This window comes from Pelmatolapia mariae, linkage group LG12 (assembly GCF_036321145.2).
Source record: "Pelmatolapia mariae isolate MD_Pm_ZW linkage group LG12, Pm_UMD_F_2, whole genome shotgun sequence".
In the NCBI taxonomy this organism is placed as follows: Eukaryota; Metazoa; Chordata; class Actinopteri; order Cichliformes; family Cichlidae; genus Pelmatolapia; species Pelmatolapia mariae.
In genome coordinates this window covers 6826453-6840722 of record NC_086237.1, presented here as the reverse complement: position 1 = coordinate 6840722, position 14270 = coordinate 6826453, and the positions used below count along the sequence as shown (strand labels likewise).

The 14270-nt window shown below is 38.4% G+C and overlaps 1 protein-coding gene across 2 annotated transcripts in view; it reads left to right on the top strand.

The window, feature by feature from the left end:
• Nucleotides 1–2139: 2139 nt before the first annotated feature.
• Nucleotides 2140–14270, top strand: part of LOC134638490 (protein crumbs homolog 1-like) — a 28487-nt gene continuing 16356 nt past the window's right edge. For both annotated transcript variants that reach the window (XM_063489164.1, XM_063489163.1), the window contains exons 1-3: nt 2140–2209; nt 10915–11610; nt 12711–12906. In XM_063489164.1, coding sequence (XP_063345234.1) covers nt 2140–2209; nt 10915–11610; nt 12711–12906 — 962 coding nt within the window. The remainder of the gene's footprint in view (nt 2210–10914; nt 11611–12710; nt 12907–14270) is intronic.

Below are 14270 nucleotides of genomic sequence, written 5' to 3'. Positions count from 1 at the left end.
ATATCCATTGGATGGCTTGATCCATCTTTTATTTATAGTTTATGGTTAAAAACCATGTGCACAATGAAAATTTAAGCTCAAATGTACCAAGAACATTAAATGTCTGAGATCCGTCTTAGTTTTATAGAAAAGTACACCTTGCATATGATGAAACACTAGCAGCCTATTAAAAGACTGTACTGTTTGACACCTGAGAAATAAGAAAGAACTTGTAACACTGCGTCAAGAGTTTGACTCACACCCGATGTGTGGATTCAGCGAATATTTCTGCTATATTTTCACTGATCACAGTTGCCCTGTGACGATCTGCTCAAAGAGAATCAACTGAGTCCACCCAGGTATTCTTCATTTATTCTTAATTATCAGAAAATCCCACAGAGAGACAGCTCAGGGAGAAAGGTAAGGCTGAGATGTTTCAGAAGGAGGAATAGTGGAAATATTGGACAAAGGATATTCAATATGGGGCTGCCAGGAAGGAGGAAAAGATAGACATCATGAAGGAAGTTCATGAAGGAGGATATGAAGAGGGTGAAATGGGGAATGGGGTGAGACTGAGGCAGATGATCTGTGACAGATAATTGAGATAACTGTTGTTGTGATTCGGTGCTATAAGCAGAAAAGTGAGCAGCCAATAGAAGAAGAATAGAAAGCTGGTATACATCCCCACAGTGCCTATGTCAGTGCTCATGTCAGTCTAGGGCACGATGTGGTGCATCATTATTTGATTAAAATATTGCTACAGCTGTGATTTTCATTGTTTACACGAACCTCTGACTATAGAAAGGTGACATAGCCAGTGAGACATGATTTGTTGGTTTGGGAATCTGCATTTTGAATCCTCACAATAATGAGGCCAAAATTAGTGTTAATTTATTAGATTTGAATGTGATAGCCCTGCTAATTGTTTTCACCTGCTGATCAGTCCCCATTGTCCTCAGTGTATTTATAATCCAGTTTTTCTTTTGTCTTTTCTCCAGACATCTTTTGATATTATGATGACATTATCTCTACTTTCAAACTTTCCATTTTACTAAAGCATATAGTTAGGGCCGCATCAGGTGACCCTGAATCCTCCCTTAGTTATGCTGCAGTAGGTGTCAGCTGCTGGGGGATTCCCATGATGCATTGAGTATTTCTTCTTCACTCACTTTGTGTTAATAGACCTCTCTGTATTGAATCATACTTGTTATTAATCTCTGTCTCTCTTCCACAGCATGTCTTTATCTTGTCTTCCTGCTCTCTCCCCAATCGGTCTCGTCAGATGGCCCCGCCCCTCCCTGAGCCTGGTTCTGCCGGAGGTTTCTTCCTGTTAAAAGGGAGTTTTTCCTTCCCACTGTCGCCAAAGTGCTTGCTCATAGGGGGTCATATGATTGTGGTGGTCTACCTGACAATATAAAACGCCTTGAGGCAACTGTTGTTGTGATTTGGCGCTGTACAAAGAAAATTGAATTGAATTGAATATTCTTCTTAATTCTTATACTTTTCTGAACTATATTAATTTCTGGACTTCTCCTGCTCCAGACTATGCGTTTAGACTTTGCATTTACCTCATAAAAGTCTTTGTTCATTTTTGGTTTGTCTACACTGGGATCCTATTCAAACCCAAAATACCAGTTCTGCAATTATTCTCACCACGTTCTTCAAGTTGAAATTTTAATGGAATAGAAATGATATATCAGCCAATCAACTGGAAAAATAATTTTTATGCTATTTTATTTTATGCTATTTTAAAAAGCATAATAATTATTATTTGCAGCATAAAACAAGCCGTTGAATCCACACCACTGTGTTTAGAGTGTCTTGATTAAAGTGCAGGTTTTAGCATTGATAGCTGTATCGTGCAGACAGCGAGCAGGGAGTTAAGTGACCCGTTCAGTCTGATCCATGGCTCCACTCCATGTTTTCCACTCTTCACTCTCTGCTGGGGTGATTACGCTCTGCTTACTCCAACTTCGACCCTGCGACACTCACACACAAACTCTCAAACACACACACGCACATACACACTTAGCGGTCCAGCATGGAGGTGCCTGCTCCGAGCAGCTAACTTTGGAGCAGCTGGAGCGCCATATCTTGCTGAATGGAGTACCTGTGGACTGACAGCATCGCATTAGACTGACATTAGCAGCCTGCTCTACCATGGAGTTTGGAAAAGTTTGGTCCAGATATCAGAGGACGCTGCTTATCACCATGATGATGTTCAAACTGGGTGAGCTCCCAACTTTGAGTGTTTGATTTTTTTTTCGTCTTGAATGTATAAAATCACAATAACCTCCACAGTTACATCAAAGCGAACCAAAGTGTAGCACGAAGAAGAAAATCTTATAAAGCTGCCCTTTTCCGACAACGCAAATAGTTTATCATAAGGTATTTTACAACAGCACGATGGCTCTATGCAGACATACACATGTACCTATTCGCGTTAATGCATAAGTAAATAAACATGCAGACCACTGCTGACCTAACAGGACATAAAGATGGATTTAATTTATCACCAGACCGGAAAATAGTGCTATCATCAACAAAAAGTACATATTTAAAGTTGTCTGATGAATCACAAATATGATTTACATTTAGGGTGTAGTATTGAATCCTGTTCTATCCAAATGTTGTGATCTATAATTGTGGAGCTCTACATATTGTTTCCTGTTATTAAAATAACTTTGCACTCAACACTGGGTCCGGAACTTTAACAAGTGTATCATACACATGTTGTCCGAGACATATTAGACATATTAAGTTCATCCACGGGTGCAGTTTTTTGCGTGTCTAAAGTGTTTGTTTATGTGCTCACATACATCACCCAAACTCTTCCCCAACCCCACCAAGATTAGGGTTGGGCCATTTTATTATAAAACTTTTGAACATTTACAACATTTAAATGGAAAGTCCTTTTAACAGCAAACATTGCTGTGCAAAAATTGGTGTATGAGACTTAATTTGAAAGGTAGTATCCTGCATTTTACAAAAAAAAAAAACGTATTTAATATGTGGACAAAACAGAACAATAACACTAGACTTATGCTGCAGTGTTTATGTATAAAAACTGAAACTAACAGGACACACTGTGAAAGTAATTTGGTAAGTTTTTCGTTTAAAGGTAAAGGATATTACAGATATACTACATATTGTATAACAAATGTATACATATTGGTGCCAAATTAAAGGACACCTGCAGTGAGGGGATCTGAACGCTCTGTTGTGCTCTGTGACATATTTTGCTATTATGATTTGAATCCACCTTTTTATTAGAGGGAAGTGTTACTATGAAAAAGATCAAATGTACTTAATGAACATGGAAATGGCACCAAGTTACAAAGTTTCTTTAGTTTTTTCTTTTGTGTTTTTTTTTGTGTGCTAAAAACTACAAGTGAGAAATATATCTTTTAACTGGAGGTTTAGCACAATCATTTCTTTACTTATATTATACTGTGCTCATGAGATCACAAGATTAACTCGAATGAGCATATGCTTCTACCTCCTGAATCCATACTCTATCAGAGAACCAAGTGATATAACAGGATTTAAGTAGGTGTGCTCCTTATGGCTCCTAAATGTGTGCAGGGTGTGTCTGGGTGTGTACTGTTGGGGGGGGGTTCAAAACCTTATGAAACCCTATTGACCCATTTTTCCCGCAACCTTCATTTGTGTGAAATGTCTGAAGCTCATTTAAACTGTGGTAGAATGGCGGCATGGATTGGCTGTGGGTGGCATTGTTAAAGATCACCATGGTAACGAGCTGAGCGTCCGGCTGCACTGCTGCACAGCTTTTTTGTCTCGGCTTTGAATGGAGGGGGTGATGGGTATTAAGGAGCATGGCAAGAGATCTGGCACGCAGCAAGTTTTAAAGAAGAAGGCAGGCGAGAACAGACAGAGGAGACAGGGCGATGGTGAAGAGATGAACATCAGGATGACAGAGACTGTAAAACTGTAAGAGTTCACATGAAAGTAAAAGTATTTAGAAAAAGTTTTTAAAAATGAGCACATTTAAAAATCTCTCAAAAAGCTGAACAACATAGAGTTTGTTCACAAATATATTTACTGTTACCTTTAAAATAAATTAGGTATTTTTAGGAAATGGGAAAAATACAAAACCATCATGTCCTAAAACTCATCCATTGGTCTCTTGAGTGCTGTCTTCTGCAGATGATGAACACAATGGAGACAAGTGCATTTGTCAGAGCCATTCCCGTCTATAGGACAAGAGCTGTGTCTAATTCCAAAAGAATTTGTGAAATGCGGATAGAAAACTGGTGACTAACAATATGAAAAACATGGGGGCTAAGGATGTATATAGAAGCCTTGTATTATACTTTTTAAACGTCTGTGAGCAGCTAGCTGACAAATTGACTCCCCAGAAAACAATTGGAGTTGATGTAGCTTATACGAAGAAACAAATTTCCCTCCAGACTAGACACAAATAGTGAGTTTAAAGTAAACTCATGGAGGAGACAAAAGAATGTATGTCTGTGAGTAGCTGAGTCAGAGAAGATTTGTGCTTTTTTTGTATAAAGTAAAGCAGCCACCTGCTGTGGGGCATTAGGAGCCCAAAGCGGAGCCCAGTCTCTTGTGGTGATTCAATAAAATTCCTCTGAGCTCAACTCGTGCGTTAGCCAGGGGCTTCCCTTTATCTATGATTCACAGCGCTGCTGTTTCCTCAGCCCTGCAGCAGTACTCTCTGTTGACTTTGTGGTGCTGTTGTCGTGACTCAGGGTAAACACATATCGACTGCCTTTTACATCTGCCAAGAGTGAATTTGATTTTCTAGCAACACACCTCTATCTACTTCCTTTGTAAGGCACCCATCTGTGCACAAATGTGTAGTCACCTATTTGTGAGACCTATTTGAGTCACTTAGCTCTAGTTTTGCTGTTTTTAGTAAGTTAGTGAAATAACTCTAGAAATCTATTTTTAATGCCAACATTTCATTCGGTTAGAACTGGCAAATTTATAACATTACCATCTCTCTCCTTGATTACTGGTTGACCATCATCACTCTGGACATCCTCAGGAGCAGGTGTTGTGGGGAGGAAAGCCAAGTCACTAATATTTATTCTCCAGCTACCCACTAGACCATTATCTCCACTCCTCCAATAAACTTCCTCGTTAGGGTGTGGGGGTTGTTTCCACCTGGGGAAGTATCCACTGTGTTAGCCAGTTGGTCTTGTTAAGTGGGAAGATATGTATTTGAATCATATACAGTAACACTAAAAATTGTTCTAATGAACAGAAAACAATAATAACATTTATTTGGGTGATGCTGACCCACTCAAAATCACCATGGCTACCCTTAATGAGGATCATCCATAACAACCTTGTGTCCAAGGCTGTTACGGATATAGTTTCTTAGCTCCAGGATTTCCCAATTTTCCCCTTATTATTCTCTCCATTTTATAATAATGCATAACTTTATTTATCTGTTCCCTTTTTTATATGTTTGTTTACCCTTATTTCTTTACTAGTACTATTCTTGGTATTATTATTTTTTTCTCCCCCTTTTCATCTTTTTCTTCATCTTCTCATTAATAGTGGTGGGATTATATCATTATTATTAGTAATAATATCATTATTAGCTATATCCATTCAACTTTGGGTGAAAAATGAAGTTGATTTTTGAAGCTGGATTTCGATTCGATTCAATGTAATTAAACGTAATTTTATTTATATATCACCAAATTGCAACAGTCACCTCAATGCACTTTTTGTAGGGGAAAGACCAATAATGCAGTAATACAGAGAAATCCCCAACAATCACATAAACCCCTCGGAGCAAGCACTTGGTGACAATGGGAAGGAAAAATGCCTTTTTGACAGGAAGAAACGTCTGGCAGTTTATTTTAAATAAACCATTCCTTTGCAGATGGTTCAAGCTAATTGAAACAATTCACCAGTTCCCGTTGACAAATTGAGCATTTGTCTAAAAGACATCTAAAAAGTAGATAAAATGATAAAATAAAAAACACCTACCCATTGTTTTTGTTTTCAACAAAATGTATTGGTATCTTTTTGGCTGCGAATCGGTTGTGGTCAAACGTCTCGACAGTTAAATTTTTTCCCCAGTATGATAGTGGGCATGTTGGTGCACTGGATGGCACTAGTGCCTCATAGAAATAAGGTTCTTAAATCAGATCTTCCTTCCAGGACTGTTGCAGAAAAAAAAGATATTCTTTTACTTTTTTGACCAAATGTAGCTGTTAAAGGATTTCTTTTTCTGCACATTTTCAGCTTCTTTTGAAAACTTTTTGTTATGTGGGATAAAGTTTGAAAAATCCTATTCTAATGAGCATTTGAGACATCAGGATGGTTTTTGTTTTCTTTATAATATTTGAACAGATGATGACATAAGTATTACCCTGCTGTATATGTCTGAAACAATACACAGGCAGAGCAGACTTTATTTCAAATGATGCCATTTTGCTACAACATATTACATCTAATGGGTAAACTATGCCTATGTACATGAAATTTACTGACTGCTTACAGTACATCACACTTGAACTGAAGTTTCTGTCTTTAAGGTTATCTTGAATTATGCACATTTAGAATAGCCCCAGATTTGCTTCAGATAATTAATAACTCTCTATTTCAGGCAACAGCTACATGCATTATAATGCAAAACATCCCTTTTCATGTCCTTCAGGCTGGATTTTGTCCATACCACAGCATTATTCATCCAAATAGTGATGAGACAAAATCTTCTGTTTTGGTATTAAATGATCACAGGTGATAATATGATACTGCTGGATAGAGTGGAAAAGATGGTTCAGGTCATGTTTACATGATAGACACTACTTCATGTCACTTAATAACTATGAATCTGAGAAAAGCCAACATGTGGAATTCCTCAAGAGTCCCTTGTTGGACCTCTTGTGTTGAACATGTACCTGCTTTGCTCAAATTCTACTTGTGCCTTACAAAACATCCAGGTGAACAGGAAGAGGTCTTCTATGAATTCCTAGAATTAGAACAAAACAAAGTGAAGTTTGGCCCTTACCTGTGGAACAAAGTGTGTAACAATCATGCATGAGTATTAGGCTGTTAAGGTCTATGTACCCCTATTCCCTGATTCTCTGATATAAAAAGTATAATAATGATTCTACAAAGTTTTAACAACAAAGTAGAGACATTCTGACTGGCACACACTATTATTATTTTGTATTTTACTAGTAAAAAAGTGTTTTTGAGCTCATTGCTCAATGTTTTAGAGCTCAGAGTTAAAGTATGGATTAGGTTCAGTGTTAGGAAATCTGCGAATACAAATCAAATCAAAATCTGACTATTATCCGAAAGAGGGATTTAAATAAAGAGCATTACACTGAGTCAATATCCTTCTTCTCATTAGAGGGAATGGTCATGGTCTATGTTAAAGTGAAGACTCCCTAAAGAGACACACTGAGGTCTCTGGAGAGCGTCGGCAGTTTGACATCACTCTACCTGCTAACAGTCCACGTCTCTGCTTAGTGTTATTGTTGGATCGAGAGGCTGGTACCAGTCAGTGTCAGGGATCGACCCTGTGCAGCCGTGATCTATGATGTGTTCTGTAATGGCACGGGGGTTGATGGGCTGTGTGTGTAGGAGGAGCTGTTATCATCTCCCTGGAATGTGTGAGGGGTTGACTGAGTTTGGATGAAGGAGTGAGGACAGCAGTTGTCCCTGTTTGCCCACTTCTACAGTGCTGATGAGAATTAGAGCCAGTGCAGCTTAAAGCCCAGAGTTCTGATGGAGTTCAGCTTTCCACACTAGTCTGGGGTGGCAGGTTGGAGGGGGTGAGAAGGATGGAGGTTAATAAAAGAAAGCTAGAAAAATGATGATGCACGAGAGACTACACAACGTAATATCTGACTCGCTGCATTTCTGTCATGGTCCTGGATCTGGTGACCCAGCGTTCATGTGTTTTTGAGTTTTTGTTAATATTTCTTGGTTTTGTATTAGTTAGTTTTTGTGCTTATGTTAGCGTTTAATCTTAGTTAGATTAGATTCTCTGAGTGGTTTATGTTTTTATTGTACGGTTGGTGTTCTTGTTACATCGTTTAGTTTCTTGCTCTTCATAATCATAGTTCTCCTCATGTGGTTAGTCCGTCATGACTCGGTGTTCTCCATCCCCATCCTTCTCCTTATCCTGCCTGTGTATTTCAGTCCTCAGTCTCCCTCTCTTCGTTGTCACGATCTCCAAATTAGCTGTCGGTTCTGGTCTGGTCATGTATACCAATGTATGGTTGTAGTTCTAGCTCACCTTTTGTTTAGTGTTGTTTAGTTCATGTATTTTACTTTTAGCTTGTTTTTCAGCAATAAAGCTGCTGCTTTAAGTCAAGTTTTCCATCTCAGAGTTGTGCGTCCTAACCTGGCCTGCCACACAGCTCATCATGACACTTTCTGTCATAACTTAAAAAAAACCCAACAAAATCAATATAGTCCATGTTTTATCAAATACATATCACACTTTCATATTCAAATTTAGTACTGTAATTTTCATAATGCATTTTGTCTCACAGTTGCAGGCCATTATCAGTTGTAATCACTTGATTAGATATACTTCATAGACACCCTCCTGTCCCCATTAAACAGGAGGCTGTCTAACGAATCAGAATTAGAGATAAAAGTTTAATAGCTGATGTGGTGCCTCCTCAGGACCTCTGTGTATCATACTGGTAAATATAGTTGTAGAAAAATCAGATCATTTGTTCCGTAACACCTGTAATAATAAGAATGACAATACTACTACTAATAATAATAATCTATAGTAGATGATTCTCTGCTAGACAAATATATTATATTATAGACACTTATTGGATGTGGTGGATTTCCTTTATCTGATTTCCTTAATTGCATTTGTCAATAAATAAATCATGGCTTAGGTGCTGCTGAAATGTGTTGCGCTTTGTATTATTCATACAGCCTACATACTATGGTTAGGACCAACAATTAACTAGTTTTATCTCTGAATAATGTCCTTTAACCAGGCATTTGTGTTGCTAAAGAGTGCACAAACATTTAACTGATCTAGTTGGCTAGTAGTGCACATTGCTGCTTATAATGAACACTGAACAGTAAACAGTCTAGATTAAGTACGTCAACTCAAGTGTTTTCCTGACTAATATGTCTTTGGACTGTGGGGTGAAGCCAGAGTACCCAGAGAGGACTCATGCAGACACGGGGAGAACAAACGCCACACAGACAGGCTTCAGCCAGATGGCAGATTTGAACCCAGGACCCTCTTGCTGTGAGGGACTATAGTGCTAACCACTTTGCTGCCCTGTAAACAGTATAAGAAATATATAAATATTTTGTAACTTTCAGATATTTAAGTTTTATTATTTTCTTAGATTGACATTTTTTTTACATTTCAAACTCAAAAGATGTAATTATATCAGCGGCCTACTTTAGACACTCAAATATGAAGACTAATATTGTTTGTTTTTTAAGAGTCTCCACGTTGGATTATCGGCCTCCTTTTAACCTTAGCGTTGTATTCTCTCTACTCCTTCACTACAGCCATTAATCTTCAGTCTCATTCTTTTTCCTCCTGTTTCCAGTCATCATAAGTGTGATTATTCATATTTTGGTCATAGGTGAGCATGCTGGGGCTTATTATCAACTATGAAATTAAAACAGAGGAAACAAACAATGCAACACTTCTCAGGTATGGAAAGCAGAAAGGTGGTGCATGGAGATGTGAGACACTCATGTGAGGAGGAAGTAAGAGCAGATAAAGAAGGTGATAGCAAATGCATGTGAGAGGAACTAGGGGTGTTAAAGTGGATACAGTGGGAAATGAGGACTGTAGGTGTTGCAGGGAAGATATAAACAGATTGTTACTGGGAGGTTGTTAGCAGTGGTACACAGTGTCTGCCATTTTATTGGGGTGATTTTATTCAAAACACCTTACAGTAATTCCATAAATTTGTGAGTGTAGATGTCTGTAGTGAAAATCCAACACTTTGTTAGGAGAGGAAGGAGAGAATGGTGTCACAATGGGCTTTCTTGACATACAGGTGTTTCTTCTGCCTTAGGGGTGATAAAGAGTAATTTTACAGCTAGACCGAAACTTTGGAAGAGCCTATTATAATGCAAGGTTCAACATATAAAATGACTTCTTGTTCAGTGCACTCGGGTATTTTGTTGCAGTGCCCACATTTGTTCTTGTCATTGCTTATACAGGCTGAGGTTAAATAAACATCTCTGCAGGATGCTTCATACATTTGGAAACGGGGTGACATCAAGCCTCTCCTAGTCTCATTTGCACCTCAAAGATGAATCCTTCCTGCAGCTACACCTACGGCAAATGTAGAAAGATCAGTTAACCTGACAAACATTTCCATGCTCCAGTAAATGATCCATGTGATATTTATCATAATTATCTATAGTTTTATCAGAAAAATTCAAATAAATGAAATTACACACAAAAAATACATAAATAAACTGCTACTAATTTTTACTAATTGTTAGAAATATATATGAACAATATCTTTATAGTTTTTGTAAAGTTTCAAAATGGTTACTAAATATTGTGTACTGTGGACGTCCATTATGTTGACTAGTGTTTATAATACGTGCTTTAAAGACTGTGTTAATATAACAGGGGCCTCAATAAATCACAACACTGTGAAACTGGAGACAGCGAGCTGCTTCACTCATCGCTTGGCTTAGTTTTTCTCACTTTGGTTTAGTTACTAAAACTACTGAGGATGGTAAATGTTGCAGTTTGGGTTAAAGTGATGAGCTGGGACAAACACTGGTCTCACTAACGCCATGACGTGCAACGCTAACAGAGACTTTATATGTTTGAGTTGTAAGCAAATTTGACTAAACAGCCCTTCTAAGAGCTGAGTTAGTGAAGAAACCTCTATCACAAAGTGACAGTAAAGAAATATGATTTTATGTGTTCTTAACAGGAAGTTTGTCTTTCATTTCCAGGCCTGCTGTGTACAGCAGCAGAAGACGTGTGCTTATCGTCTCCTTGCAACAACGGCGGCTCTTGTCTTGACCACTTTGGCGACTACGTGTGCCTTTGCCCCAAAGAACCAGTGTGGTATACAGGTAAAAACTGTGAGGACCTGTATGATGCCTGCATCGATGCAACTTGCAGCAATTGCACAAGCAAACCTGGAACTGGCAAGTACACCTGCCTCTGTCTGGATGGTTTCGCAGGGCTCAATTGCACCCAGGGTGTTGATGAATGTCAGAGTAACCCCTGCCAGGGTAATAAGTCCTACTGTGTCGATGGAGTCAATGGCTATTCTTGCCACTGTCCAATTGGTTTTGGTGGTGAGCACTGCCAGGATAATGTGACCAAATGTTCAGAGGAAACATGCCAGAATGGTGGCACCTGTACGGACATCCCTGACACTGGGCACCTGTGCCAGTGTGCTGCAGGATACCAGGGGACAAACTGTGAGGAGAACATAGACGAGTGCCAGTCGGAGCCCTGCCAGAATGGAGCCATCTGTAAAGATGGAGTGAATGCATACCAGTGTTTCTGTGTGCCAGGATTTCAAGGCTCCCGCTGTGATTTGGACATCAACGAGTGTGCCTCCCGACCCTGTCAGAATAATGGCACGTGTTGGGATGAGGTAGATCACTACAGGTGTGACTGTGCTCCAGGCTATAAAGGTGAGCAGATATTTGAAGCAGGTCGGGTTTACAACAGGCAGAGCTTTTGAAAGGAGAAGCATAGTCCAGGGACTCTGAGGTACCGAGCTTCATATGAACATATTTTAAATTTACAGCTTTAACTGGCTGTTCTAGGATTATAATACTTTCCCAAATAAAAGTCCAATAAAATGTAATTACATTTATACTGGCTCATTTAACAGTAGCAGTGTATAGTCTGTAAATTTATATATATTTCTGTGCCAGCTGTAATTCTTGTCTTATTATAATCATACCCCTTTAAATAACTTTTGTCACTCCCAGCAAACATGTAGGTGTAACATAGACCAGGTACTGTTTAATCATTGTGTCAGATGGGACCCAAATTCTGGTCTTCTTTTTGAAAGTCATGCAGTTATACCTCCTACCACTGGCAAAATAGCACTATGGAGCACTGCCCTGTATATCAGAAAATTACACTAAATGAGTACCTGATATGTTGAAATGTAACTGAACATAAAAGGTTGGGAATGAGAACAAGTTGCTGTGGACAACAGGAAATTCTCAGATTTCAGATTATTGATTTATTCCAGCAGGATTTGCTCCAAGCTTATTGCTCAACAAAAATAAGCTATATTTAAAATTGGTAAGTCATGCGTAAACATTCCTCAATAACCTACAAAAGGATGCTGGGGTAGATGGGCTGGTAGAAATACGAGGCAGTGGTACAGGGCAGCTGCAGTATTGAGACTACAGAGCTAAAAAGAGCTTAATTGGGAGGGTTTATTTTGGAATATGATGTAAAGAGAACAAGACATCTCATTGTGTATATCACAGTGTAACACAGTGTGTTTGGCTGAATCAGGTAGCAGGCATTGTTTAGTTTAATGTAGTTTGTACCACATGACAGTGGCAGCTAAAGATGATCTCTTGAAATTCTACAAAATAATTCCAGTGAGTAACCCCGAGATAGCTGTCTGTAGAGCCATCCTCAAACTGCTAATCCTACATCTGATTACTGGTTTCAAATTGCTAAAATGTGATCATTGTGGACATATATGACAATGCATTGCCAAATCTCATGCGCTGGCCCTCTGCCATCCCGGCTGTGTCCTCTGCAGGGATTAACTGTGAGGTGGAGATCGATGAGTGTGAGGTTCGTCCCTGTCAAAATGGCGCCACCTGCCGAGATCATGTTGCCATGTACTCGTGTGAGTGCGTGTCTGGGTTCCAGGGGCAAGACTGCGAAGTCGACATTGATGAATGTGCCAGCTGGCCCTGTCTAAATAAAGGAAAATGCATAGATGGTGTGAACAGGTAATATTTCTTTCAATATACTGAATATACCCTGGATGTCATAAATGTGCCCCATATGGAAAAGAAATAGAAAAAACTTATAAAAGACTTGCATCAGATGTGGCCTACTTCATATAGTGAATCATATAAGGCTTATATGAGTTACTCATGAAAGTGGCCACTTTCTCATTACTTTCATATATTGTTTTAGGAAGTATCCAAAACATACAAGTTTCATTTATATAATTTTTCAAGGGATCTTATATCTGTTTTCACTCTTGTATGCTTTTCATACACGTTTCACACAAGACAGATACAAACTTCATAAGACTTATAAATATGTTTTCCATATGGGGCTGCTGTTTCCCTAAACTTAAACTTGAACCATATCTCCATACTAGAATTGAATGATTAGAGTTGGGGGTGGGGGATGTCCCCGACATGCCTAATTTTTCTATATGTAAAAAATGTAACCTTCTACAAAATAGTTTACTGTGCAAATGAGCTGTTTGAAGAAGGAAATAAAACAGATTCAAAGCATCAAAAGATAAAAACCAAAGTAAAACTTTAGCAAATCAAACTGTTTAACTATTTTGATATGTAGTGATATACTGTGACTGTAATGACATAATTATTTGTTGCTTTTTAAACTGACAGCATTTTGTACTGTTGAAATGGCACAGCTGGCCTGTGATTTCATCATTTGATTGCATCACCTGTGTCTGAAGATAAAAACACGTGTAGTACAATCATGTAGTACATATAAGTAGTAGTACATCAAATAGAAGGAATCATTTCTGCAGTGTGGGCATTCATCAGTGCAACAACACAACTCATAATACTCATAATCACTGTAATCAAACCTTATAATTTAGCAGGATAAAGGTAATGACCAGAATATTTAACAGTTAGGTGGACTGAAAAACAGAAGATAATTGGTGTTAGGAAGAGACTAGTGTACACTAACATACAGGTGCTTGGCCTGGTAAGGCCACTGTGTCAGTCTGTGTTGTGTCTGCCCAGGACTGCATGGCAGACATTAAAGTTGATCAAGGACAGGAATTAATCCTCTTACTGTCTGTCATGGTCATAGTCATCACACAGCTGTAGGTGCCGTGAATCATAGAAAATGCATTATTTAAATTGATTGATTTTTTGATGAGAAGCTGCTTTACTGGCCAGTACTTAAGTTGCATTTAGCATCACAGGTACATGTTTATTATTTTAAGGGGATTTACAGCTGTAACAATTATTTTGTCAGTGTAATAAAAAAAGGAATTTTCTTACAGCTGAAAAAAGTGGATTTATAAGAAATCAAGTCAGTGGTTTTGATACTACAACTCTTTGATCTGTCTGCATTTGTAATATTATTCAAATATATTTAT